This window comes from Scomber japonicus, chromosome 20 (genome assembly GCF_027409825.1).
Source record: "Scomber japonicus isolate fScoJap1 chromosome 20, fScoJap1.pri, whole genome shotgun sequence".
NCBI classification, from domain to species: domain Eukaryota; kingdom Metazoa; phylum Chordata; class Actinopteri; order Scombriformes; family Scombridae; genus Scomber; species Scomber japonicus.
In genome coordinates, this window is record NC_070597.1 from 13,718,674 (window position 1) to 13,744,399 (window position 25,726).

The 25,726-nt window shown below is 38.4% G+C and overlaps 1 protein-coding gene across 1 annotated transcript; it reads right to left on the bottom strand.

Moving 5' to 3' along the window:
* Nucleotides 1–1,590: 1,590 nt before the first annotated feature.
* Nucleotides 1,591–25,019, bottom strand: LOC128381104 (breast cancer type 1 susceptibility protein homolog). Its single transcript, XM_053341056.1, has 22 exons — nucleotides 24,973–25,019; nucleotides 23,418–23,497; nucleotides 23,227–23,280; nucleotides 23,054–23,134; nucleotides 22,870–22,958; nucleotides 22,751–22,787; nucleotides 22,531–22,661; nucleotides 21,647–22,251; nucleotides 19,516–21,556; nucleotides 19,227–19,297; nucleotides 17,995–18,130; nucleotides 17,406–17,463; nucleotides 14,190–14,278; nucleotides 13,623–13,819; nucleotides 13,453–13,540; nucleotides 11,440–11,517; nucleotides 11,202–11,242; nucleotides 10,039–10,122; nucleotides 7,786–7,843; nucleotides 4,964–5,037; nucleotides 4,336–4,396; nucleotides 1,591–1,818 (listed from the first exon to the last, which is right to left on the bottom strand). The coding sequence occupies exons 2-22, from the start codon at nucleotides 23,489–23,491 to the stop codon at nucleotides 1,724–1,726; spliced, it is 4,242 nt and encodes a 1,413-aa protein (XP_053197031.1). The 5' UTR covers nucleotides 23,492–23,497; nucleotides 24,973–25,019; the 3' UTR covers nucleotides 1,591–1,723.
* Nucleotides 25,020–25,726: the final 707 nt, after the last annotated feature.

Consider the following 25,726-nt stretch of genomic DNA (forward strand, 5'->3'; position numbering starts at 1 on the left):
AAAGTGAATGTTAAAACCCACTGGTATTTAGAGTGCAACAAAATGATTATTTTTAATTAGATTCACAATAGCAGCAGAAAAGGCCAGTGGCACTTAAGCTGCAAGTAGTCAAGAAATGCTTTTGCCAGAAGGGAAAATTAACAATCAAGGAATAAGCGTTTATTACTTAACATTTAGCTGCTTGAAAAACAAGTGTGGGTGAAATGAGGTCAGGTCAGGAAGTTTCATTTCCTGTAATGTTAACATTTTAGTTACAAACAACATTAAACTGTTAAACCTTGTTAGCAAACCAGGTCTGATAATAGAGGCTTACTATTCATTAGTAGAATAAGATTATGTACTTTCAGTCATTAAAGGGTTAAACTGAGGATGTTCTTTGTTGAAGTTATTTGTTCTTAGTGTCCATGCAGATTTTTGATGTGAGACTTTCTTTACCATACACTTTCGGAAAGATGGAGATTAGGAGCAGATAATGTGGATGAGGCTGATGCTATATTTAACCTCCACTAAAATGGGCTCTAAATTAATTATTGAGTTAATTAAACAGGCGCTTAATTCAATTTTCAGGCAAAAATAACAAATACTCTCTGGTTTCACTTTCTCAGTTGGGAGGATTGACTGTTTTTCTTTATTGTTTGTGATTAATAGATTTGGGTTTTACACGGTTGGTAGAATTAAAAAAAAGAAGCAATTTGAAGACATTGCTTGAAGCTTTAGGAAATTATCTTTATGAAATATTGTGATTTGTCACATTTTCTGGGACATTTTATACAATGATTAATTGATTTATCAAGAAAACAGTCAGGGGATTAATCAAGAATAAAAATGATTGTTTGTGTAGCCTTAATTTTTATCACCATCACATATGTCAAGAGGATTTTAATCTGAGAATACGTTTTAGGTTGTACCTTTGTAATTAACGCTTCCATAAACCCAGTGCACACAAGTAAATGTTACAGCTACATTTTCTTCAGCTATTTTTAATGTAGTCTGATCTGTGCCTTTGCTCCTCTTGGGGTTACATGAAAGCTAACAACTGCACAGACAAGGGTCATTCTCCTGCCCTCATATGGCCCATTCTTCTAAATCTCTTCCCTCTCATTGCATTTCCACACACTGGCTGTTCAATAATTCAAGAAAACACTGTATAGGGCATGTTGCAGCATAGTGGCTGTGTTCAGGAAAGCTGCAGGCTTTCAGTCACACAGCATCGTAACAGCAGTAGGAGCACTAGAGAACATGGACGACAAGAGCTTATTTAAATACATTATACCTGACAGGAGACATCAAGTCCTAAATACTGAAAATGGGATTTATTTTTAACTCCCTAGGATGATACTGAGCATGAAGGTTGTGAAGTTTAGGATTATGCTTGGCCTTTGTTTTTCTGCTTCCATAGTGCAGTGACCTAAAACCAATTCACATCACATATATGCTGAACCGCGCAACAATACAGTGTCTGAAACTGTATGGTATGCATGTATGTGTGCACTTACACCTGCACTATAGAAACAAGACAAGACTCGATTTGAGGATCTTCTGTTGATTAAACTTTATATACACATCAGAACACAAGTGAACACAAAGACAGTGCTTTCTGTTTATCCACAGAACAGATGGATTACAGAACAAATGTATTACAGAACTGGACATTAATAAATGGAAATGTAAAAAAGGGTCAAGAGAGGACAATGCAGGACAATAGTAGTGATGATACAACAGGTCATGTTGTATAGTTGCTATAGGTTTGGAGGGTGTAAGTTGCCACTGTATCCAACAGCCAACCACGAGTCACAACTGTAGCCTGTCTAGAGAGACCTGTGGAGAAAATAATAAGACATTAAATTATGTTTTCTCACTTAGACCATGTGTTACACTTTAGCTTCAGTATGAGATCAGCTGCTGAGACTTAAACATTTCACTGTTTTACAACTAAAGGACAAATCTGTCATACTGGCTTATTTTCTAATTGTTAATAAATCCCATGAAAAGACCAAAACTATACTATTTTACTTTCAATACTTTTTAAATGTCTCTCACTTTCTCAGGTATTGGTATTAGAAAGAGCGTAATAATGGAAGTAGAAAAAAAGTTTGTGTATGCAGTATAGTAAAAGAATTGAAACTTTAGTCTAATGGCTGAGATTAATTAGTTGATGAATCAGTTAGTGGATGGGTTTGGTAAAAATGTCAAACATCTGCTGGTTTCAGCCTCTCAAATGTGAAGACTGCATGGTTGCATGTGTCTTCTGCAAATGTAAACTGAATATCTTTGTGTTTTTTGATTATTGGTTGTTACCTGTTTACCTGTTAACTCAACGATTACTCGAGAAAATATTCAGCATAACAATCGATAATGAAATGAGTCTTTATTTGCAGCCATACTGGTGTTCTTTTATATTTTTCTTATTGTCAACAAACTCCACAAAACGATCAAACCTAACAATGTTTTTGCTCTTTTAATACGCTTTATTGAAAATAAGATAAACATAGAATTTAAAAATGCATGACTGTCCTTGTGCATATCCCCCTGTGACTATCACCTAAAGACAAACATTCAATTATCATTGCAGATAATGAAAAATACCTTGGAGAGAATAATTAAAAGATAACCTGAATAACAACACAAGAAATAGGATTCCAGAAAGGAGTTCATTTCAAAATGCTGATCCAATCTGAATGTGTGTGCAAATGTGAAAAGTAGGCAGCATATTCCTTTAAAGCAATAACTTGAACCAACAAGTCCAGACCATATGTCTTATGGAACATAATTTGAAGTGTGTGATCATCCTCAACTGCACATGGCTACATGCAAAAACATTTCCATTACATCAGAGAATGGTTGAGAGACAGACGGAGGTGTGTGTGATTTCAATCAATGGTGCAGAAAAGGAGGATAATGGGGGATCGAGGAGGAGAGGCTTGTGGAATACTCGATTACCTGCGCTGTGAGTGCCAGAGGACGCGGAAGAAGGCAAGCTGCATTAAATATGCAGCAGTGCAAATTAGGATGCCAGGAGGAAGGAGAGAGAGAGTGTGTGTGTGTGTGTGTGTGTGGTGGGGGGCTCAGAGACACTTGCTTGCTCCTCTTGTTCAAACTGTCAGCTCTACTTGTGCTATGGCAGCCTCACTCTTCTGTGGCCAACTTGTTTTGACATTTCCCCCCACTCCAATCTGACATTTTCTCTTGGCCATTTCTCTGCTGTCTAACTTCTTTCACACTTGCTCTCCTGGCAAATCATTCCCACCGCTCTTGTTGGGAACCTGGCAGCATCTGCCATTTCACCGGACTGTCACTCTTCAACCGCCCCTCACACAGGCATTCAAATCCACGCGCTGATGGATAGACAGGTGCACCAACCACAATATTTGACCCTTTCATTTATTTTTCTAAACACACCAGAAAGTGTTGTAAAATAAATGGAGATATAATTTCAGTTAGCTCATCAAGCCTTCACAGACACAAGCTAACAAAGAGAGCCTGGCTACGCTGCTTAAATCATTGTGTTTTGTAAGAAAACAACTGAAACATTACATAAGCTAACAAAGTGGAGCTGGACTAACTCTAGCTGAGAGGTCAACTTAACTAACTACTTTAACAGTCGGGTGAGGTTGAGCAAGCAGTCTTCCTCTTAATCGCCTCAATTATGAAGTTGGGTGGAGACGTGCAGTTAATATGTGAGGTCATGAAATTCCATCAACAAATAAGAATAAAAAAGGTGGAGCTGCCCCATCCTAAAACTGATTAGGCAGGTCAGAGAGCATTTATGTTACAACAGTGAAAATCCTCATATAGAGCAAAACACATGCCTGTTTGTTGAACAATTCATCACGTGTTATTGCTTATTTAAACGTTAAATTGTATTTGCACAAACATGTAATCTCAACATTGATTGTCTTTCTCTATAAACTTGCTTAACTTACACGTGTGTACGTGCAGATCCTCCTGGATCAAGATTAGATCAAAACCTCATATCATACTATTGATAATGTCTTTATACATCACCAATTTATGATATTTCAAACATTTCTGCTGTTGATGAATGCCCATGTGGTCCTCATAGATACAATACAAATATATATACAAAAGACCCACACACTCTATATGTCTTTCTCTGTATTCAAACCCCCGGTGAAGCTATATATGAATTATGTAACAAGCTCCAGCTGCTGCTGTCAGTCTAATCCCTATGTTTATGAGCTCTTTATGTGTGTGTGTGTGAGAGAGAGAGAGATGTAACGTGTGTGGTCTGTCATAGGCTACTTTTGGAGACACATTTCAGATATAGGACCAGTAGAAAGTGAAAATTAAATTGTGTTCTCTGATAAGACTCACTGCTGTATGTGGACGGCCGCGACTCTGATCCAGGTTGCACAATAACCAGCTGATGGGACTTCTGTGTAACAACAAGGATACAAATATTTGTCATAAAAAATAGCATAACTTTTCTGTGGTTTCATAGAAGAACATAATTCAATAAATGTGTATATCACTGTATGCTGTACTAGATCAAATTACAGACAGCAAAGTTGGAACAAAGTTATATTTTTATCCCTCATCTCAGTTTTAAAACTTGACTGAAATGTTGTTTTATTAGGTTGTAGTGGTTGCTGGGTCTGAGACACTGACTATTTGTTGAGTTGTGATTTTTATTGGAATCAATATATGTGGCATTTGCTAACACCATTGAATTTGTGTTCTATTTTTAACAGAAAACCAAACTCAGGATTCAAATAACAATCATAAAATGTTATGTAGCTTAGTGAATAAGCAAACTAAAGTTCTAGTGGAGACAAGCGCTTCACAGTTGTCTAGTCACAGCAGGTAATAGTTTGCTTAAATCACATACTTATGATATGAATCATAAGCGAACTGGAATCATTCAGAGTGAATCATGCAATGTACTGCAGTGAAGAAAAATAACACAAGATCACACATCACATGACAGGTAGACACTCCTTACCTGTTTACCGTCAAGCAGAAGTGGATCTGTCACAACAACTGCTCCACATAACTCCACCATCCACTCCAGTTCATCTAGAATAAACATACACATGAATGTAAGTGGGATAATGTGTGACAGTTTTTTGGGGGAAATCAGTGGTCACATCTAAATGCTAAATGCATGCGACCGCTGAGACCCCAAGGGGACTCACGTTGACTTGCTTTAATCAGAGGGATGAAAACAGGTCAATACTTAGGTCTGCTCTCAAAAATCAATCTGTACATCTCACACAATCAGTCAAAACAGCTGCTTTTTAACCTGATTTGGAACAATGTGCTCTTTCCGGTATTTCAAGAGACACACAAAACAAAGTAGCCTTTAACACTCAATCAACTGGCTGCATACTCTATACATAACCTCATCATCTAACATACTGTACACAAACCTCTGCGTTTTAATAATGGATGAGATCCTGTCAGGCTGAAGAAAACAGACTCCATCCTCACGCTTGTGCTGTGTAAAAGAAAGTCTCTAAACTACATGTGCTAGCTAGCAGATGTCCACCCATTAGCAAAGCTTCATCGATCCAGCATGCAGCGAGAGGATGCTGCAGGAGCATTTAAGAGCCCCGGGAAGAAGGAAACTAAAGAATGCTACCTTGTGGGTTTTTTGAGCAATGTGCCCCCTGAGACTTTCATCCATGATCTATGTGTTCATTCATCCGTGCTGGAAAGGTAAAGCATACAGTGTTTTGTATGAAGGGCAACCAAAGTCTACTTAACCTTGAATTTAGAGATGAATTAGAAAGGCTATGAACAGTTTCTATTATTAGGACTGAAGTTCACAAACAGGAGTGCAGAAGCTGTAAGACCAGAGTTCACGTCATTTACACGGACCGTAGAAGCACTTTGGCTAAGAAACTTCAATCCCACTTTTTTTTTTAAGAAATAATTTCGAGGCAGCAAGCAGACTCCATAGCAACTGCTGTGCAATAAGACAACACTGCACTAAAAATGTCTCACACATCTCCTTAGTCCGTATTCAATCCACCCACATGCTGGAATCACTTGTCATTGTTCTCTAGTGGCAGACTGACAGGGGTTAAAAAACAGCATAGGTTTCAAGCTGTTCTGTGAGTCAGTCAAAACCCTGTGTGAGCTACTCTCGCTGCCCTTTTTTATCGTGTTTTTTTTTCTCCGCCTTCTCTTTAAAGCGAGGTGGGTGTCTATCGGAGTCCTGCAGGACACCGACATCAATAAAACTGAATAAGAGTGGTTGAGCGGGGTAATTCATGATTCAGAAAACAGAACAGAGCAAACAGCATGACGGCAGCAGGAAAAAAGGCGACAATTCCATAAAATAACACCTTGGGTACTCTCGCAGTAGTTTCTTTGAAAGCGTATGCAAATGAAGGCATAAAATAAAAATACTTGTGTTTGTGGTCAGTAATCAGAGACATTATTGAGGTGTTGAGATACCTGCCGTGTTTCTCAAACGAACAAGAAACTGAACAAGACTGCTCTAATGTTACACAGAAAATCACATTAACTGTTGATGGCTTTAAAGAGGGTGACATATGATATATTTGTATCTAAACCTATTGAGTAGCCTTTACTTTCTACGTTTCATGGTGTAATAGAAAAAGAAAATTTACAATGGTTTCTCCTACAGTGAAAATTTCAAATGAATGGGACAAAACTGTTTTAGTTTTTTAGGTTCATGAACAGTTTTTACCCAAGAGCAATAGTGTCGCTGAATGCACTTAAGGCATGAAAAAATGTGCCTGCCTGGTGATCCTGCAATAACTTGAATGACATGTTGTATGTGAGGTGTGTGCTTGGTATTTATGTTTTTTATTTTTTATCCTAGTATTAATGTTTTTATCTTTGTACTTTCATGTACAATGACAATAAAGATCTATTCTATTTGAACAAAAACTTGCTCATCTTATGCAACCTCTCTACTAGCATGGATGATAGTGTCTATGAACTAGGAGTTAGACATGCCTACTTCACCTTATAAAGCAGGGATTAATGTAACGTCATAGCAATACACTTGCAAAGTGGAGTGCAAGTTTTGGGAAAAAATGGTTCAGCTAATACAGTTTACACTTTCAAGACAACAACAAAATGTTTTTTATCATTTAGAACCAATGTTTCTATTATACAGTTCGTCTAGGTTGTAAATTGTCCCAATCAGTAAATATCTTGAACATAGTTTATCTAGAAAAGGTGATAGCTGTTTTGGGAAAATGTGCTTATTCACTTTCTAGCTAAGAGTTAGGTAGGAAGGCTGACACCATTCTCATGTCTATTTGCTAAATATAAATATACAGCCAGCAGCCAGTTAGTGTAGAATAGCATGAAGGGGGGAAACAGCTAGCCAGGCTCTGTCCAAAGGTAACAGCACCTCTAAAGCGCACTGATTGACACTTGATATCTTGTTTGTGTAATCTGTTCAGTGCAGTGACTTCCTGAAGTCTCAGCTGGTGACCAGTATGAGATGACTCCTCTCCTTTAATTCTCAGCAAGAAAGTGACTAATTTCTCAAAATGTTAAATTACACTACTAATAACCACATTTAAGGGCACCTAATCAATTGATAATGTTCTGTGCTTATGTAAACAGACAAAAAGATGGCAGTTGTTGTCTGAGTTTTTAATTTCTAAAATTTCAATGAAATCTGCCTTAAAACTCCAGTACTGGTCGTTTCTACTAAATCTCCAGATAGCGAGACTGAGAGTAAGTACACAGGTATAAGTGTTTCCCTCTCTCACACTGATCAGAAATGACATTTTTCCTCGAGTTCTAGTTGTAGTCTGTCATCTTGTTGCTGTTTACCTGTAGTCATGTCTGTAAAAGGTCCTTGGAAGCAGATTTGGTAGTCCTTCATGAGCAGCTAAAAAGAAAAAAAGAGGAAAAAATAAGGTAAAGGAAAAATGTAATCAAATGTGCAATGTCTGCAAAACTTCCACGGTAAAGCCAAAGAGAACATTTAATTCAGTGAATTTAACCTTCGGACAGTGTTCAATAACACAGTATGTGAGCGACTTCACCACTGCTGCTCAGTGTGTTTCTGAACTCTTCACTGGTAGAGCTGAAACACTTTGCAGAGCATATTCCACAATTTATAACAGGCATTCCTCACTTACTGTGTAAAATAAAACCACACAGACCTTGTTCTTTTTTTTTGCTCTCACTGTAAATTCAAGGATGAGCTGAATGTAAAAGAGCAAACAGAGCCGCCCCTCGCCGTGGTAATATCACGCTTTAAGCCCGCCCGACACCAGGGACACATTGTTTTATTGCACTCAGGGTCAATAAGCTTGCTTGAAATGGGAATATAAAATTGTTTCCTTGAACCATGGTAGCTACCGACAGTCTCATACAGTGTCTGCCTGGATGTTGGGGAGGATAAATGTCGGAGCTACTGGAGAGAGAAATACTCATTTCTCACACCTCCCTGTCTGTCCATAATGATCATTAGCCAGAGGTGCTTGGTGAGATGAAAAAGTGTTTCTGTTGCAGATTTTTAATTTAGACAACACCTAATGTCCTTGAGGAGGTATTAGAGTGGGTGATGTGATAAAGTGTACACCAGCCATATATAAGTGCAAACTCATTCACACACACACACACACACACACACACACACACAAACAAAGACACACACACACAGAGTTGCTTTGACTGATTTTCTGGGCAGACTCCCTGGCACTCCATTTCATCTGTTAGTCTGTGTTTGTCACAGTGGTGCAGGTGACAGAAAGTGAATATGAACAGGACTATCTGTCTGGCTCCATCAAAGTGCCGCGGCTGTGGTGAAGCCACTTAAATAAGCCTGAAATGACTAGCTAATTCAATTAGCAGAGGTTCTTCAAAGGCAGCGATACGGCCAACATGACATCTAGCCGTTTCTAATTTTCCCCCTCAGTGGCAACAGAACCGGTCCCACTGGCCTTACACCAAGAGGAAAATTACCATTCCTCTTTACAACAGGACCCAAGCTAAGAGGCTGGTGCAATAGGAGGAAACTGTCTGGTGTTGAGGATTTTTATTTTCCCTTCTTCATAGAATATTCTCTGTGGTCAGAGCTTGTGCATTTTTACACAGTGTGGATGACAATAATTATTATTAATAAACTAAGTCATTGATGATTATTAGTGTTCTTCACAAAAACAGATGACTGTTATTTGCATGTTTTAGGTGTTCAGACTGTTCTGTTCTTAAATAATGTTCTTTAATATGTTTTTTGTCTTTTCAATCTTCTCTTTTAGTAGTCTACTTTGTGGAAACTGGTAGATCCCTGATTGGCTGACTGGTGCCTCTTCACTCCATCTAATGTTTCTACAATCTACAGTTTAGTAAAAGTAAAGTCCAGTGATCAACATGTAACCTCAAGGCCAGTCACACAAAATCATTTCAAGCCATTCCCCTCGTCACTACATTTCCTGTCTATGACTGCTGTGCTGCCACATAAGAGCAAAATGACAGTTTCTTCTAGGCACTGGCGTGGAAAGAGGACAGATGTTGTTAAAGTCATAAAAACACATAAAACTAAAAACTGCAGAACAGGACTGACAGTTTTAGTCAGACAGACTCCTACTGCTGATTGAAGGTGGAAAGGAGCTAGTTGCTAAATCTGATACAAAAGGAGATTAATGTGCACATGGCTGCTGACAAAGACATTTTATTACATAAAAAGTACAAATAGGATGAATGTATGGATAGCCCAGCTGTCACTGTTTCCAATCTCCAAACAGAAACTAGTTTGGAGAAAAGATGATCATTATTCAAATGCTGACTTAAGTATGTAATATATTTAAATACATCAATTGAGTGAATGTTTCCAGACTTTTCTCTTGTTGGAACTTGTGAGGTGTAAAGAGAAAAAATCTACACATGCAGTTTCAATGTGCAGGTATCAAATGCTGAAATAAAACATTACAGCTGCGGATGAAAGCAAAGCGTGATATATAATCACTATTTCATTCTTCAGGGAGATCCCTGCTTGCACTTCTTACCTTTGGACACTTTGTAGATCAAATAAGCATTATATAATAGAAAGTCCTGTGAAGTGTGTGAGGGACTCACATTGTTATCGTCAGTAGTGCGAGCTCTCGTGGGGCCCTGGTGGTCGGGCCCATTCACCACATCACCTCTAACTTCAAAGATAGTCTGTTGGAAAATTCAGCAAATTTATTGAGCGTTAGTCATTATGTTATGACATATTTCCCACTGGTATTATCTTTTTTATTACTGAGGCCATTATTCTCAAGTAAGGCTGCAATGATTTGACTGATTTGATATTATTCTGAATGATTTTCACACACAACCCTGAAAAAATACCACAATGTGTCTGTGAAACTACATATAAACAATATGAAATGTGGTTTATTTTGTGATGACCAGTTATACTTTTTTCATCAGTAGGCTACCATACAAACTTTGTGCGCTAGATTTCCCTGCTGCTCTCCTCATCTCCTACTGCTGACTGTGATCTGAGCAGGTAGAAGCTGACAGTTCACTAACTAGAATGAGGGAGCACACTGCAACAAGGTTAATGATCCACACAGTGACATCATATCATTGACATGACGCACAAAAGTGATAGAAAACCCATCGTTTTATACGTGTGCATACATGCACCTGCACGCTTCGTGCCAACCTCAGCAGGATGCCGCACACTTTCTAGTTTTTTTGCTCCTACACTTTAGATGATTTCGGGTGGACACCAGCTCTGCTCAGCTGCGCCTGAACTGCTCTGCGACTTGGCGAGTAATGCATTAATCAAAAAAATAAATAAATCGCGCGACACAATGAATCAATAATGAAATTTGTTACCAACACTTTTAATAAATCGATTTTTATCGATTTTATTGATTCGTTGTTGCAGCCCCATTCACAAGCACACTGAACATTCTTCAGTGTGACAGTGTTCATCTTAATATTGAGTCTCACTATGTTTCCATACACACTGCAATACATAGGAATGTTTACAGACTGGATTAGATGTGATGGAAATAACTTTAAATTAATGACTATACAAAACTAATCTTGGCAAAGGATTGTACTTGCATAGTAAAGAACCATATGCAGGGATTGCAAAAGCAAATGGATGACAAATAATGTATGAGGTATCATTGCAAACCACATGGAGAGATTCATCATGCAGCCTTAATTCAACATCGAGACATACAAAGATGTAACAAGGAATCATCGGTGTGCAAATTCATGGAGCGCGCAGGCAAGCCTACCTCATCTAAGAGTTTCTTTTGTTTGAAGCACTCAGCAATCCCTGCAGAGAGGAAAGCAGAAAAAAATTATATGAGCTTATTGTCAGAAGCACAACCAGTATTCTGGTGGCTACTGTATAATGCAACACCCCTTTTATCCCGGCATATCCCTCCATCATTAGCTTATGCTTCGTATTTTGAGTAATTGTTCAAAACTCATCGGTGAAAGAGCATGACAGCAAAGTCCTGTTGTACTCACACTGGAAGCTCACTACCCACTTCCTGCCTGCAATGCCAAGGAAGTACTTCAGCGTGCGCTCACACACCAGTCGTTCATCTGGCACAGAAAAGAAAAGAAACAGAGATATGAGCAAAAAACAGTACATGAACCCCCCCGGCACATACACCTTGCTTTAAAAAGAAAAAAAATAATTGATATTTCAGCTGTTATTTAATTAAGTTCTGCTGTCATACATCAACCTAAAAGCCTCAGAGGAATTTACTGTTTGACTCATGAGGTTACACAAAGTGGTGGAGCTCTGGAGTACACATTCTCACATTGGAAATACCAGCTGAGACACATGAAGGTGACACAGACTGGAAAACATACTCTAATATGCAAATACAGTCTGATAACATGAGTAGTAATTATAAAAACTTTACTGTGATGCCAAACAACATCCTGCTTTACTACGTTTAGTTATTCAGAGAAAATACTCCAAATTTATCATATTAGCTGATAAACAAGTAAAGCCTGAAGAAAAATTATTTATTATTATTCGCGACTGCAAATGGACTTCATCTGTCATAAATCACAGCATGTGGCAAAAACAGCACAACATGGGGGCCAAATGGTTATTGTGATCAACAAACACATTGGGTTAATTTGTTCAGCTTAGCTTGTGAGTTTCTCCATGTGTCACATATCCATAATAACTTCATACTGCGTTTGGTCTGGTTTTTGTTCTAACAAACAACAAACAAACAAAATAGACCAGAGTTTTTGGACACAGTTTAAGAAGGTCTGGCAGCAGTCATATGGTCTAAATAAAGGCTTCCTAATATGGGGGTTGAGACCCCTCAAAAGTGTCACGAGATGATGAAAAAGTAATCTGCAAATTCAGATATTGTTAAAAATGAGAGATTTCAGTTTAAATTCTTAGTACATTTGTAGTTTAATGAGTAAAAATCTTGTCATTTAAAAAAAACTTACCTAAAGTTTACAACTTAATAGTGAGCAAAAAGTCAAAGGGTTTGAGTACTTTCTGAATGCCTTGTATTTTTTCTTTGTAAAAATACATTTTTGTTAAATACAGTTAAACAGATTTAACCTTTCAGGTCTCTAAAATGAAATTACACCATTTAAAAAGAGAGGATCACTTTTAAACAGCTCACTGATATATTGAACCTGTAACATAAGGTCGCTGGCAGACATTGCTTCATTTTAAATGGACATAAGCCAAAAAGGTTGGGGACCAGTAAGTCAGCTTTTTGTTTGACTACTAGCCTTTTCACTATCCAAACTGAATGAAGAGTTCATTTAAACTGCGCCAAACAGGTCACATGAACGCAGCCTAGAGCAGCAGGTAGCCGCACAGACATAACCCATGGCTGATCAGCTGGGTCAGGGGTTATTCCCCCTTCAGGAAATATAGTAATTACCCAATGATTTGTATTCAAGACAAAACACACTTATGATTTTAAATTATTTTCTGTTAACAGGTCGAATGGGACATCTCCTGCTCCTTTCCAACCTTTAACCGCAAAGATCAAGAGGCCCAGCGTTCCCATTTTTTGGTTGCCAGGGAAACAGCTGCCATTAAAAAGGTTTCTTAAACAGTGACAGTTAATATGGTGCTTTGGAGACAGCGAGCTTTGAAATTGAAAATAATCTATCAGAGAGGGTAATTAGCATAGAGCGGATGAATGGAGGAGCTGGTGTGTGGGTGAAAGAGAAACAGAGAGCTTATCTCCAAGGAGTGCTTTAAAAAGACGCACAAAACTAGCTGTAACTACATGTTATAAGAAAATGTTCCTCTAGAAAAAATGGAAATGTTCTCGCTTGAAAAAATATTTAAACAGGGGAACTAGAAAGATCTGAAGTGTAACTTTAAGAGCCAATGTACCTGCTTTAATGTCTATCAAGACACTTATCAACCCTTAATTAAAGTGGACCAATTCAGTTACAGCAACACTTTTAACTCATTTATTGTCATACAGTCACATGAGTGCAATGCATATATATACACTTGTACTGTATGTGCGTACATACCTGTGGACATTATGATATGCGTGACCTCTGGCGTCACCCGGGAAACCACACGGGCACCGATACGCTTGGCAAACTTTTTCACCATTATCTGTAGACAGCAGAATCTGACTGGTTAATGTATCCTACAATTAAATGTGCTCAATGAACAGATTTATTTACTGAGTGGACACCTGTTCAGTGGGCTCTAATCCAGATGACACTAGCACCATTTTAGCTTTACTCCTGTCTCTCTCAGGAGTGTTGTTTTCTTTGTTCTCTTGCCCATCTGCTGGTGAAACTACTGTTTTGGCTGCTGAGCTTGAACTAGGTGTTTTGGAGGCTCCGGTGGCTTTTACACTCGGCCCTGTGTGCGTGGAGCGCTGCACGGCTGAAGAAAGAGGGAGAGAAAGAGAAAATTAGAAACTTCCTCTAATCGGAGACATTTCCTTTCATTTAAAACACATTATGATCACAATTTTTGGTTATCTGGCACATAAAGGCAACCATGAACCTCTTGAACTCAGCTCAACCTTATCAAACTAAACCTTGCTGCCGTGCATAAAACATAATGGGAAGCGATAAAGAGTTATTATCCTTAAGTGGCAGTTTTCCATACAGATCTCCTTGTGTGTATTTGGACAAACCAAATGGAAAAGTGCAGACTCATCACATAATAAAAAAACGGACGTTAGAAATGCATTCAAGCTTTCAAAAACAAAACATGGAGACATTTTCTGACATCACACCAGTAGCCTTACCCATCTCTGCAATGCCGCCATGCTTTGACACACCTTTACCATCACATAGTCGTGAATCAGGCTCTCGTCCTGCATCAGGAACATCATTCCTGCAAAAGAGACAACATGTATGTTAACTTGTGTTAACAATGAAGGAAAAGAGACAACATGGTGAAGATAGTACCTTTAATTGTCAAAGAAACTGCAGGGATGTCCAGTGCTGACCTGTAAAACCATTATTTGGGCCAATCAAGGTGATTTTATATTGATTGGTAGTGCCTATATTAAGCTTGTGCAGGTGTCTTCTCCCCTGAGCCACTTACTTAGCTTACTTAAGTGTAGCTCTTGTTTGAAAACTGTAGATAAGTCTCAAGTCTCACCAAACTTTCCAGTCATAACAGCTTCAGACTGAGAACTCCCTGTGCGCAACACAACACAAAACTACAAAAACCTCTGCACACCTAAAACATTCTGTGATCTATGTATGTTTTAATGATGTGCTACCAAACTCTATTTAAACTGAATTGGGAATGACTAACTGGATTTATGCAGTGACAAAGTATTGGAGCGGTGACACGTGGTTGTGGTTTTGACTTTGTCCTCAAACAGATTGGATATGAAATGAAACAATAACTATAAGTGCTGACTCTCCTCATTTATTTGATGGTGTTTATATTCACACCAGATGGGCAGTGAAGCAGGTACCTTGTTACACAGTAGTCATACAAATCTAAGGGGACACAAGTAACAAGATGAGATACAATTGACTGAATTAAACCATCAAACTATGGCTGGATGATATAGCTGAAAAAAAGTAGCAGAATAAATAACCAATATTGACAATTACTTACCATTTTCAATGATGTATTTTTAATAATCAACAGTTCACTCACTGTCTGTGCTCATTATCTCACTACACTGTTTCTATTGTTATGTCACATGTCGATGGCGCAACCAATCAACACACCTATTGAATTATGCCACTTGTAGCATGCTCCATTATCTAAAGGTATGATAGCTTGTTTATGAGTCTGAAAGGGAACACGCTTTTCATGCTTGCTGTTATTGATTGTTAAGTGTCTATCTCCCCTACATATTACTATCGTTTTATCGCCCAGGCTTACATCAGACAGTATTTCACATATGGTCCCTGATAATCTTTTTTGGGCACAGCCTACATGAAGTCTACAGATATATCTTTCTTGGCGATGCTCTAACACACCTGCACTGCAGACATTCTCACTTGTTGCTTATTTCAATGGATGTTTGCTTCAAATGAAACACATGATAAGTTAGATTGATGTCAGGTAAATGACATGGACAGTCAGCAACATTGTACTGTTTGGAGGTTAAAGGAAAAGTTGTCATTATCCTGCTGCACTGTCCTGAAATTGGGGGATTATTCATCCCTAAACCTGAGTGACAGAAATTTACGCTCATAGTCATAATTTCATTTTAAATCCAATGTGTTTGCGTGGAGGCAAAATAATAAGACACACTATCCCCATGCTGTCTTACTGCACAGTAAATGTGCACTATGTAGTTGTATGAGGAAGAAACATATAAATATCAGATCAGAATTGATTTATCAGGGATAAAAGACAACTTGATTGATTCCCTTTATATCCAAAGTTTTGGAACTTTTCTTTTGGGTTCATTTCTTCACTCAAACACTTTAGTAAGCCTGGCAACTGGCAACAAGCCTACATTTAAATTACCTGTACCAAAGTGATAAGGGCACATTGAAAGCTTGTCATATACTCCAGGGCCAAACATTCTTTCCAATTTCACCAGCTCGCTCATGGAACCAGCGCTTTTTAATTTAGAGCACAAACTCCTGTCTTGTAAAGCTAAGCCCCTCTGTTTTTATCTGCTGTCTCTCTCCAGCTTTCCCCTCTCTCTCTCTAGCCTGGAGGACGGCACTTAGAACCCTGCAAGGCAAGAGGTTGGGGGGGGGGGGGGGGGGGTGCAGCCAAGCGGGAGAGATAAATTACTGTGACAACACAAGTTTCTCTCTAAGTGCTCTAAATGACATATAAGATGCAGTCAGTAATGACTTTTTTATTCTCCACAGCATAAGCAGATTCTGGGTTCATTAGTGAGATTATCCGCCTGTCCTCTTGAGATGCATCACCCTGAGAGAGAACAGGACTAGCATCACACAGACACCCGCTAACTTTCTCCTTCAGTTACAGGCTGAAAGAGACTAATTACATGCCACTTGCTCCGGTTACTGTTCTGCTTAATATGGCTATATTGAAATATAGCTCCATTTAAAATGTATTAACAATGTATATAACTCTCAGGAGAGAAATGCACAGCACTGAGGCAGATATCATTTAATTAGATTTGTTACTGAAGCCAGGTTTGATAATAAGAACTGTCACATGCTTTGTAGCCTAAAACACTGACATACCTGGATTAAAGAAAAACTTTCTGCTATCATTTCTTACCTGAATGAATAATCTTCCTGTCACAAATTGTTTTGTATTTCAATTTGAATACCATCAGAGTTACCTAAAGTTACTTAGCAGGTACTGACAACCACAAATACAGAATAAATATCCATTATACGAGCAGGCAGAACCTGGCACAAGTTATATAACTACAAATCTCCTCATCATTCAAACACATTATCCCACAGACAAACAGAAGGAAACCTCAAGAATTTCCGCCCTGTAGGAATGACAATGCTACAACCGGTTTCTAACTGTCCAAATCCTGTATCATTTGGCTGCGATGCTATCAGCTCCTTTAATCATTTCCTGTGGTCTGCAAATGATGACTTCATGTGGGCAAGCAAGCTTTCATGTTCCTCTCCTGCTGAACGTGAGCCATGGTAGTCAGCATTTCTGCGGTTTGATTGTGGTTGTACCTGATGCCTGTTGTTTCAGTAACAGTTTACATTTTTCCTGAACAGAGATGAAGCAGCAAAGCCTTAAACACCTGCCTGTGTTATTTTTCCTGCAAATTGTTATGGTACTGATAATTATACTTCTTATCATTTAAGGTTTCTTTTCTAAAATTTCTAAGGTTTCTTAGTCCATTTTACTGCGGTTCATGGTAACTCATTTACTTACTATGAAAAGATGGTTAATTTGTGGTTATTCCATTTAATTTACTTCACTGTTTTGTGGATTTTCACTTTCGCTTGTTGGCAAGAGAAAGAAATTCTAGCTGAACGTAAACATTTCTACACAGTAGTGCTAAAAGTTCACGTTAAAAGTCATTACTTACCTGTCTGAACTTTGCCTTGCACCCTGGTCACATGGGAGGGGTCTGTGCACATCTGGGCCTGGGGACAAAAATCAATCATCACATTTAGGTCAGCTCCCATCAATCAATCTAATCCATGAGTTGAACTAAAAAATAAAAGACCTAAGTTTGGGTTGTGTTGGATTGTGTGATATAACATAGTTATAACACACACAGATCTGCACTTTATATAAAATTAGAATATATTTACATTGAATACCAATAATACAACATACACAGAATTTAAGCCTTATAAAGCAGCAGTAAAAAAAGTAGGGCTACAACTAACAATTATTTTCATTACTGCGGATTATTTTCTCAATTACTTTACCAGAGGCTCAATTGATGTCTTTAAAAAGCTCCCCAGCTAACAGTCCAAAACTCAAAGAAGTTTAATAGTATAAAGAACTAAAAAAAAAGCAAATAATCACATTCGAGAGACAGGACAGAGTGAATTTTTGTTCAAGAAATTACAAAAAAATCTGAATGGTTAATCAAGTGTCAATCAACTAACTGATTAATTGACTAATTGTGTAATTTCTGAAAAGTTCAACATTTGTTATCTGCTTACCTGTGGTCTTGGAGCTCGGGTGTGTTTCTGAGGGGACTTTGCTGTTGGGGCTGTCCTCTTTCTCCTGAAGCACCTCTGACACCAGAGCCATCAATTTCTCCAGCCTAAACAGCTCCTTCTGCATTTCTATCTTTTGCTACAAGAGAACAAAACAAAGTAAAGAACAGATGCTTATAATTACAAATGAGTCATACCACTTAGTAAAATACAAAGGGAGAGAAAGGATAGCAGTAAGAAAAGAAGGAATGCTACAATGCAACTTTTACTACAAAATCATAGAGGGACACATCCTGGATGACTTGCAAAACAATAACAAATGTCAATCAGTGAGGAGAGACCCACACTCATACAGTCAGTCATTACTGGATGTAAGTGAGTGTTTCTTCTGCCAGTGAGAAGTTACTGTGATTTAAAGTATATGAAGGAGGTTAGAAAGCAAAAGGGAGAACAGTCCTTTCAATTGAGGTTTGTTTAGAAGAAATCTCAGCTCCTTAATAGTCATGATGTGTTAGGTTTACTTATTGCAAAGTCAGCACAGCATCAGAGTGTGTTGCAGATTAATCACAGAAAATACAATCTGAATGTTTAACGCTGCTACACAAGGCTCATACTTTGAATTTTATCTTTTAAGTTTACAACCCAAGTGCATTGATTACAGTTTGTATCAACCCCAGCTACATTAACTCTGGCATATGTGTGCGCAAACACACAATGCAAAAATACCAACGCTCTGTTTGCTGAGATGTGTGTGTAATTCTGGGCCCTTTTTAAACCCCGGAGCATGAAACTTGAACTCCCAGTCAAATACAGTCGACAGATAAAAGTGGGAGCACTGGAAGATGGATGAGGGAGAAAACAAGAATCATCTCCTAGACTGCATTTCCTCTAACGTAAATGAAATGCAATTCAGAAAGCTGCTGAGGGGGACATTTTTTACTGAGCGAGGTAGTATGTCATCCTGGAGCTGACAGGTTTGGTTTCAGAAAATGTGTTGGCTGCCCTCTGTAGGACATAGTGTGAAAGTGCATCCCTGAAAGCACAAAGAAACTGAGTAATGCTGAACAAGCACATAGGCAAACTTGTGAATTTCTCATGTTAGATTTAATGGAAAATCTCACTTTGACAAATCACAAGCCCTGTCCCTAAACTAAATTAGATCCACTTAAAAAAATAATGTATTTATAGTTATATATAAAACAAAAGAAAGTAATTGAGAACATAATTATATCTACCTGAGTGACAAGGACATCGCTTGAGAATTGTGATGACTCAACAACATTGGAGTCATTTACTGGAACATCACCTGCAGAGAAGAAAAAAATCTAATTGCTTTGAATGGGAAAGCTTGAGCATTTTTTTCCCCATACATACATTTTTAAAGTGGGAAAACAACACAGCTTGCACATCTTCTGCATCTTTGTAACAAAAGTGAAGATTTATTGCATTGCTTTGTCTCAGCATGCTGCAAAACTTTAAAACGAAGCCTTAAAAATTGGATTCAGCTAATAAGGATCAACTTACATTCATCTGGTGTGCCAAACAAGTCCACAGACGCTTGGCTGGAATTAACACAGTCGGGGCTCGGGCACATAGGTGGACGGCTCAGCTGTTCTGCTTCATCAGCTGTAACACATGCATCTTCACATCTGGAGTCTGCCTGATCCTGGTCATCCAGGCACACTGCGGAGGGAGGAGCTGATGTTCCAAAAATTTGGGTCAAAGTTGGTAATTCTTCTTTGGCTCCGCTGCAATCAGACTCGGGAGAAGACTCGAGCCTCTGAGCCTTCTTCTTCTTCTTCTTTCTCAGTTTGCTCTTGACGGATGAATGGATGCTGAGCTCTTCACTTCCATGGCTACTCGTCTGTATTTCGGGGCTCACTTGGACAACTGGTATTCCAAGGCCGTCGGGAGTTAAAGATGATTCTGCATTTAGGAAACCCTCTGCTGCATTGTCTGGACTCTGTTTTCCAGAGACAGCTGAATTTTCCAGTGAAATGTTGTCTCTCATCTCCTTCACTTTCTCAGCATCCCTTCCAGTACAACTAAGCTCATTGTCTGTGATTTGAGAACACTTCGTCGGTTCATTTAGCTCCTCACGTTCACCACCTTCAGACAACTCAACAGCTCTGAAGCAGAGCCCGGAATCTACTACCTGAGGTACAACAGAAAAATGAGGAATCTCTGTTTCATGCTTTGACACTTTATTAGGGCTGAGGGCACTACTGACACTGTTCCCGAAGTTTCCAGCACTGCACTGAATAGAGCTACTCGTTTCAGGGATCAGGACTTCTTCAACCAATTGATCTCCTTTTTTGGAGACTCTATTTCTTGTCAGGATGGACGAGTTAGATGGGGGGATCCAATCACTACAAGATGAGTTGTCATTGTCTTTTAACACAGGTGAATTAGTTACGTCAGGGTTTCTCAGCTGTTTTGCCCCTTTGACTCCAGAACCACTATCACTTCTCTCCTCATGCACATTTTCGTCACCTAAACCTCTGCTCCTTTTCACATCTGGACCTCCAAGATGGAAAGATTTCCTTTTTGTGGATTTGAAGCTCTTGAGCAGTTGCTCTGTGTCCAGCTCGCTGTCATTCTTATCCTCCTCAATTTCTTTTATGGCACATTTAGTCTTGCAAGCTACAGTCTGCGACTGAATGTTATTTGGGCATTCATCAGTTGGATTATCACTATCAAGTGCTGGATCTTCTACAGCCTCGGACAGAACAATGGACTCTTTGACAGATGTAACATCTCCCGTTGGCCTCAGAGAAGACGTTCTTTCACCAAACTCCATGTTTTCAATTCCTCCGATATCTTGATCATAAATGCATCCATTTATTAAGTTTCCATTTTTAGGTGAGGCCGAATTACACGATATAGCACCTTTAGCATCCTCAGATTGCTCTGCATCACTGCTGTCTTTGTCATGTATACTCTTTCTCAAGTTTTTTGGAGCGCGTGCTTTCTTGGGACCTTCCTGGACTTCCTCGGCAAAGAGTTGAAGCCTTCTGCTTCTCCTGGTGCTCCTCATAATGGGGGTTTCGTGGTCGTCACTGCTAGGGTAATTCTCAATATGAACTTGGATTTCTTCTTCTACTTGTCTAGTTATAGGACTGGTCTCTCCATTCTGAACTCCAACCAGAACAAGGGGCTTCACCACTCTGCCAGACTTGCTTTTTTCTGACTTTGTGTTTTTACCTTTCCTCTTGTCAGTTTTCTTTTGTTCAGAACTTTCCATGTTTGGCTTAGCTTGCTCTTGCAAATCACTGTCAACGTGCTGACGAGTATCACGCATCCTTTTCTTCAACTTTCTGCCTGGTTGAGGTGGTTCAATATCAGACACAAGACAGGGAACCTCATCTTTGCCATTATTGTCATCATCTCTTTCTGGAATGTTGTTCAATTCTTCCTCATATTTGTCTCTGGTTTCCTTTTTATTATTTTCCTCTGTGACGATCTCTTCTGCTTCTTTAAAAATTTCACTGCAGGTATCATTTATTTGCCCTGTCATTTCTTGCTCTTCCTCCATGTCACTTTCATATTTATCTTCAGAGCTGGACTTCTCTACAAAATCAGCAGAAATTATTCTGTTCTTCTTTCCTTTGCATACTTTTTCAGGTGTTTTTGTTTCTTTAGTTAAGGGGTTAGCATTTAGTGGAGGAGAGGTGGTTCTGTTCCCTCTTCGGCCTCTTTTGTAGACAGCCCCGAACACCTGCTCTTCAAGCGCTTTAGCACGATCCTCTCTCTTTGGATTCATGTCACTATAGTGTAGCTTGACATTTATCGTTGAAGTGGAAGAAGCGCTGTCAGAGTCGTCTGGGTCACAGGTGTCTTCAGCAGGTTTCTCTAACTCCAGACTTTCCTCAGTTGGAACTTTCATGAGCCACTCAGCGACTTTCTCAACACTTCTTTTCTGTCTCTGCTCTAAAATTGTTTCAGGTTCCAAATCAACTTTCTGCTTCTTCCTTAAGGACCGTCTTCTAGGTTGGTTTTCTGTCTCATCTGGAATTAGAAGAAGCGAGGATTCCTCCAATTTGGCATTTCTCATTTTGCCTCTAGTTCTGTGTGTTAAGGTTGCCTTTTCAACAACTTCTGATGTTTCTGTTTCTAGTGGTTCTGCGTAATCGGTGGGGCTGGGTGTTTTATTTTCTGGAATTAGAAGGGCCCCACCGAGGCCACTATCCAGACCTTCATTTTCTGTCGTCAAGGGACTTGTGTCTTCAAGTCCCATCAGCCTTGCAAATCCATTCTGGGCTAAAAAACAACAATGAAATGACAAATTCATAACCTTCAATTACACTTTAAAAAAAAAAAAAGCATAATGTATCAACAATGCCTAATAACTCTGTTCTTATCAACTTTAGCTACACCCTAATCAAGATTCGTTTAAAATGACTTTTTCCCCCCGAAATCACTAATAATACCATTTATTCTAAATTACTATTTAAAAAACCTATAAATAAAAGCAAATAAGACAAATGTTTCGAAGTTTGAAAAAAGATGACCTACAAAACAAGGCCTGTAAGATTTTACCTGCTACAGTTGAAGAGTGGGACATTGGAAGATCATCATTGTTTGCACTTTCAACGTTGTCAGGGTCAGTACCAGGTGTGTCTCCGGATGAACCATTGCATGTTTGTTTATTAGCTTCAGCATCTGTGACACTGGTTAGAAGAAAATCCATACGCTACAATTAAAATTGAGGTGAGTGAGTAACTGAGGATGAGTACAATGGACTACAATTGTGTCTTACCCTGGTTGTATTTTTTGTTGGGACATTCCAGTAAAGTCTGAAAATGTAAAAAAAAATAATGTGAGATTATTTAATGCAAATCATCAAGTTATTTCAAGAAATCAGTGATGTAGTCTTACAGTTTGTGCCAGTGTCGTGCTCATAGGCCTGTATCATGTCTTGCAATCCTGCTACAAGTCTCTGAAACCCTGGGCTCTCACGCAAACTCCTGCACGAGTCAAAAAACATGTGTTATTAATATAATGTAGTAAAGTATTAAAAACAATGAACTTTCAATATGCTATAGTACTGGTGATGTCCAACCTTTTTGTTATCTTGGCTTTACACACTGGACAGCTGGCTTTGTTTTGTTTGGTGTTGTCCAAAAGCTTCAACATACAAAAGCTGGTGGAATACCAAAATATGTATATTTCTGATTAATACATTTAAAAATATTTACAAATGTTTACATCAATCACATAAAAAGTGTTACTTACTTGCAAAACTGATGGTCACACTTTGTGGATACAGGTGCAGTCATTAAATCTAGACTAATGGTGAAAGAAAGTATGAAGTAAGTAAAGAGAGTTTTTCTAAATGACAATCATCATCTCATAATTTACCAAAAATACTACAGAAAATGGATTTAACTTATTTAATAAATCTATTTGTTCTGAATGACACTCACCATATGGGGCACTGCAGAGTCTCCCAAAGGACTGCAATCCCCCTTTTGACTTCTGTGGCATTTGGGGTTTTCATGGTATTCTTTTAAAGAGATACACATTAAAAAATCAGAGGACATACACAGATTATAGATGATATGCAGCTGTCAGAGAACTACTAAAACAAAAATACATAGTTATGTATATTCCTCAGCTGGACACATACTAAAAATGTAATGATGAATTAATATGATTTTCCCTTTGTCACTATTAGTACATTTTAAAATACTCTATAGTTGACTAAACTAAATAAGGTGAAACAAAACTTAGTGAAAAAAATAAAGAAAACCTGCTCTATGTGATGAACTGTATGTCAGACTAAAGTTATGACTGCTGTATAATCATGTGTACTTTGGTCATGTCTCATCTACTGTACAGCTTTGTTTTCCAGGTTACCAGCTTTAATGATTTATGTCAACAGCAGATTACTAAGGCTAATAGTTAAGGGTGGCCTACAACATGCATATTTATGCATATTTATCAGCTTGACACCCTGCATGGCTGCTGGAATATGTAGGAATTGAACACAGATACTTTAACTGAAATGAGTCTTGTCAGCTACTTAAATATTAAAATCCACCACCACTCAAAAATATGTATTTCTTCTTGAAGTTTGAGCTTCACTTGGCAGAATGATGGATGTGCAGATTTTCACACTAGAGGGCTGTTTTCACATCCATCTGCTGAACGTGGAAAGTTTCTCTGCACTCATTGAATATCACATTTTAAGGGGTGGACTTGCAAGCAAGATTTATGACATTGCAACTAGTTCGGAAGCCAATAACGGTTCAGTAAGAAACATATTAGTAATTTTTTGATGTGATGTGGAAACTTGAAGTCTGCAGTGTACATCTAGTGAGACTCAGACTACAGTGTAAATTTGCATTACAGGAGGCAGCTTGTGTCCAGAAATAAACTTGTAAAATTAGCAATATTTGCATATTCACTGCTTCTGCATTTGAGAGAGAATGAGTAGATTTAAAAGATTTTAACGTGTTATTTGTACTTTTATTTTGGAGGAAAAACCATATCAGACGCACCAAACAGAATATGTTTTATCTCCTAATACATGCCTGGAGGGGATCTTTAGGTTTCTAAGATGCATCAGTCAAGCAATAGCCTAGTGGAAGGATTAGCAGACCAGTCAATACTATGTGTAACGTTATGTGATTATACATAGTCATCATTGTGTAACAAAAAATACAAAACAGAAAACATTTATTTAACTTAAATCAGTCGTAATTAACATTCGTTGTTACCTTAGAAAACCCCGTTTAGTGTTACTACAGTTGTAGCTGAAGATGACATTAAAGTAAACATCAGTTTAGCTAGTTGTAAAGTTAATAGCTAATGGTGTTTACAGAGGTTACAAAACTAGCAATGCTCTCTTTATGACTTTGAGGTTGAGACAATCGACGGCAACACGTCGACTGAACAACAGCTGAACTCACAAAGTCGATTACGGGTTTTTAAAGGTCGCTGGATTTAAGTTAAAAAAGTACTTGTTTATAAATTTACCTTTACAGTATGAAGGTAAGAAGAACAGCAGGAATCACTCGCTTCAGTTTTCCCGCAACTATCGTCTTCTTCTCTTTTATTATAGCGGATGTTTGCAGCTAATATTACAGCGCCACCCACTGGTCCGGAAGGGAAGGTGAGGCGCTGTATTGCATTACTATTGTGTGTTGGGGTGTAACCATAGGTGTAACTAGTTATATGTAAGGGCGTAATTTAATTAAAATAAATAAATGTAACTGTACTTACTGAGAAAAAAATGTGTACTTAAATTACAGTTACTTCTGAAAATGTTGATGTTTACAAAGGGAATTACATCTGAAGTCAGACCTTTATGGTGCTGTTTTGAATTCTTTGAAAACAATATATTTTTACATTTTTTATATTTTCTAAATAAATCATGACATGGACTTATTTGGAGCACACGTGGGTTTAAAAACCTGACAGTCTGGTGTTCCACTAATAATCTCATCCTGAATAATAAGACGACAAAGGAGATTGTAGTGGATTTCAGGAAAAAGAGGAGAACAAATCACAAGTCAGTGTTCATTAATGGTGAAGCAGTGGAGAGTTTTTAATTTCTGGGGGTAACCATCACTGAGGACCTCTCCTGGGCTGCACATACATCCACCATCATTGTGAAGGCACATCAGAGTCTTTTCGGAAGCTGAGGAGAGCCGGTCTGCCACAGAACCTGCTGGTTAACTTCTACCGATGCACTATGGAGAGTATCATCACATACTGCATCACTGCGTGG

Excerpts from the sequence above, each read along its gene's own strand:
- LOC128381104 (XM_053341056.1), bottom strand. The coding sequence starts at position 23,491 with ATGAAAACCCCAAATGCCACAGAAGTCAAAAGGGGGATTGCAGTCCTT. Across the intron at positions 23,281-23,417 it reads ACTCTGCAGTGCCCCATATG|TCTAGATTTAATGACTGCAC; the intron begins GTGAGTGTCATT and ends TTTCACCATTAG. Across the intron at positions 21,557-21,646 it reads CCACCTCTCCTCCACTAAAT|TCCAGCTCTGAAGATAAATA; the intron begins GCTAACCCCTTA and ends TTTGTAGAGAAG.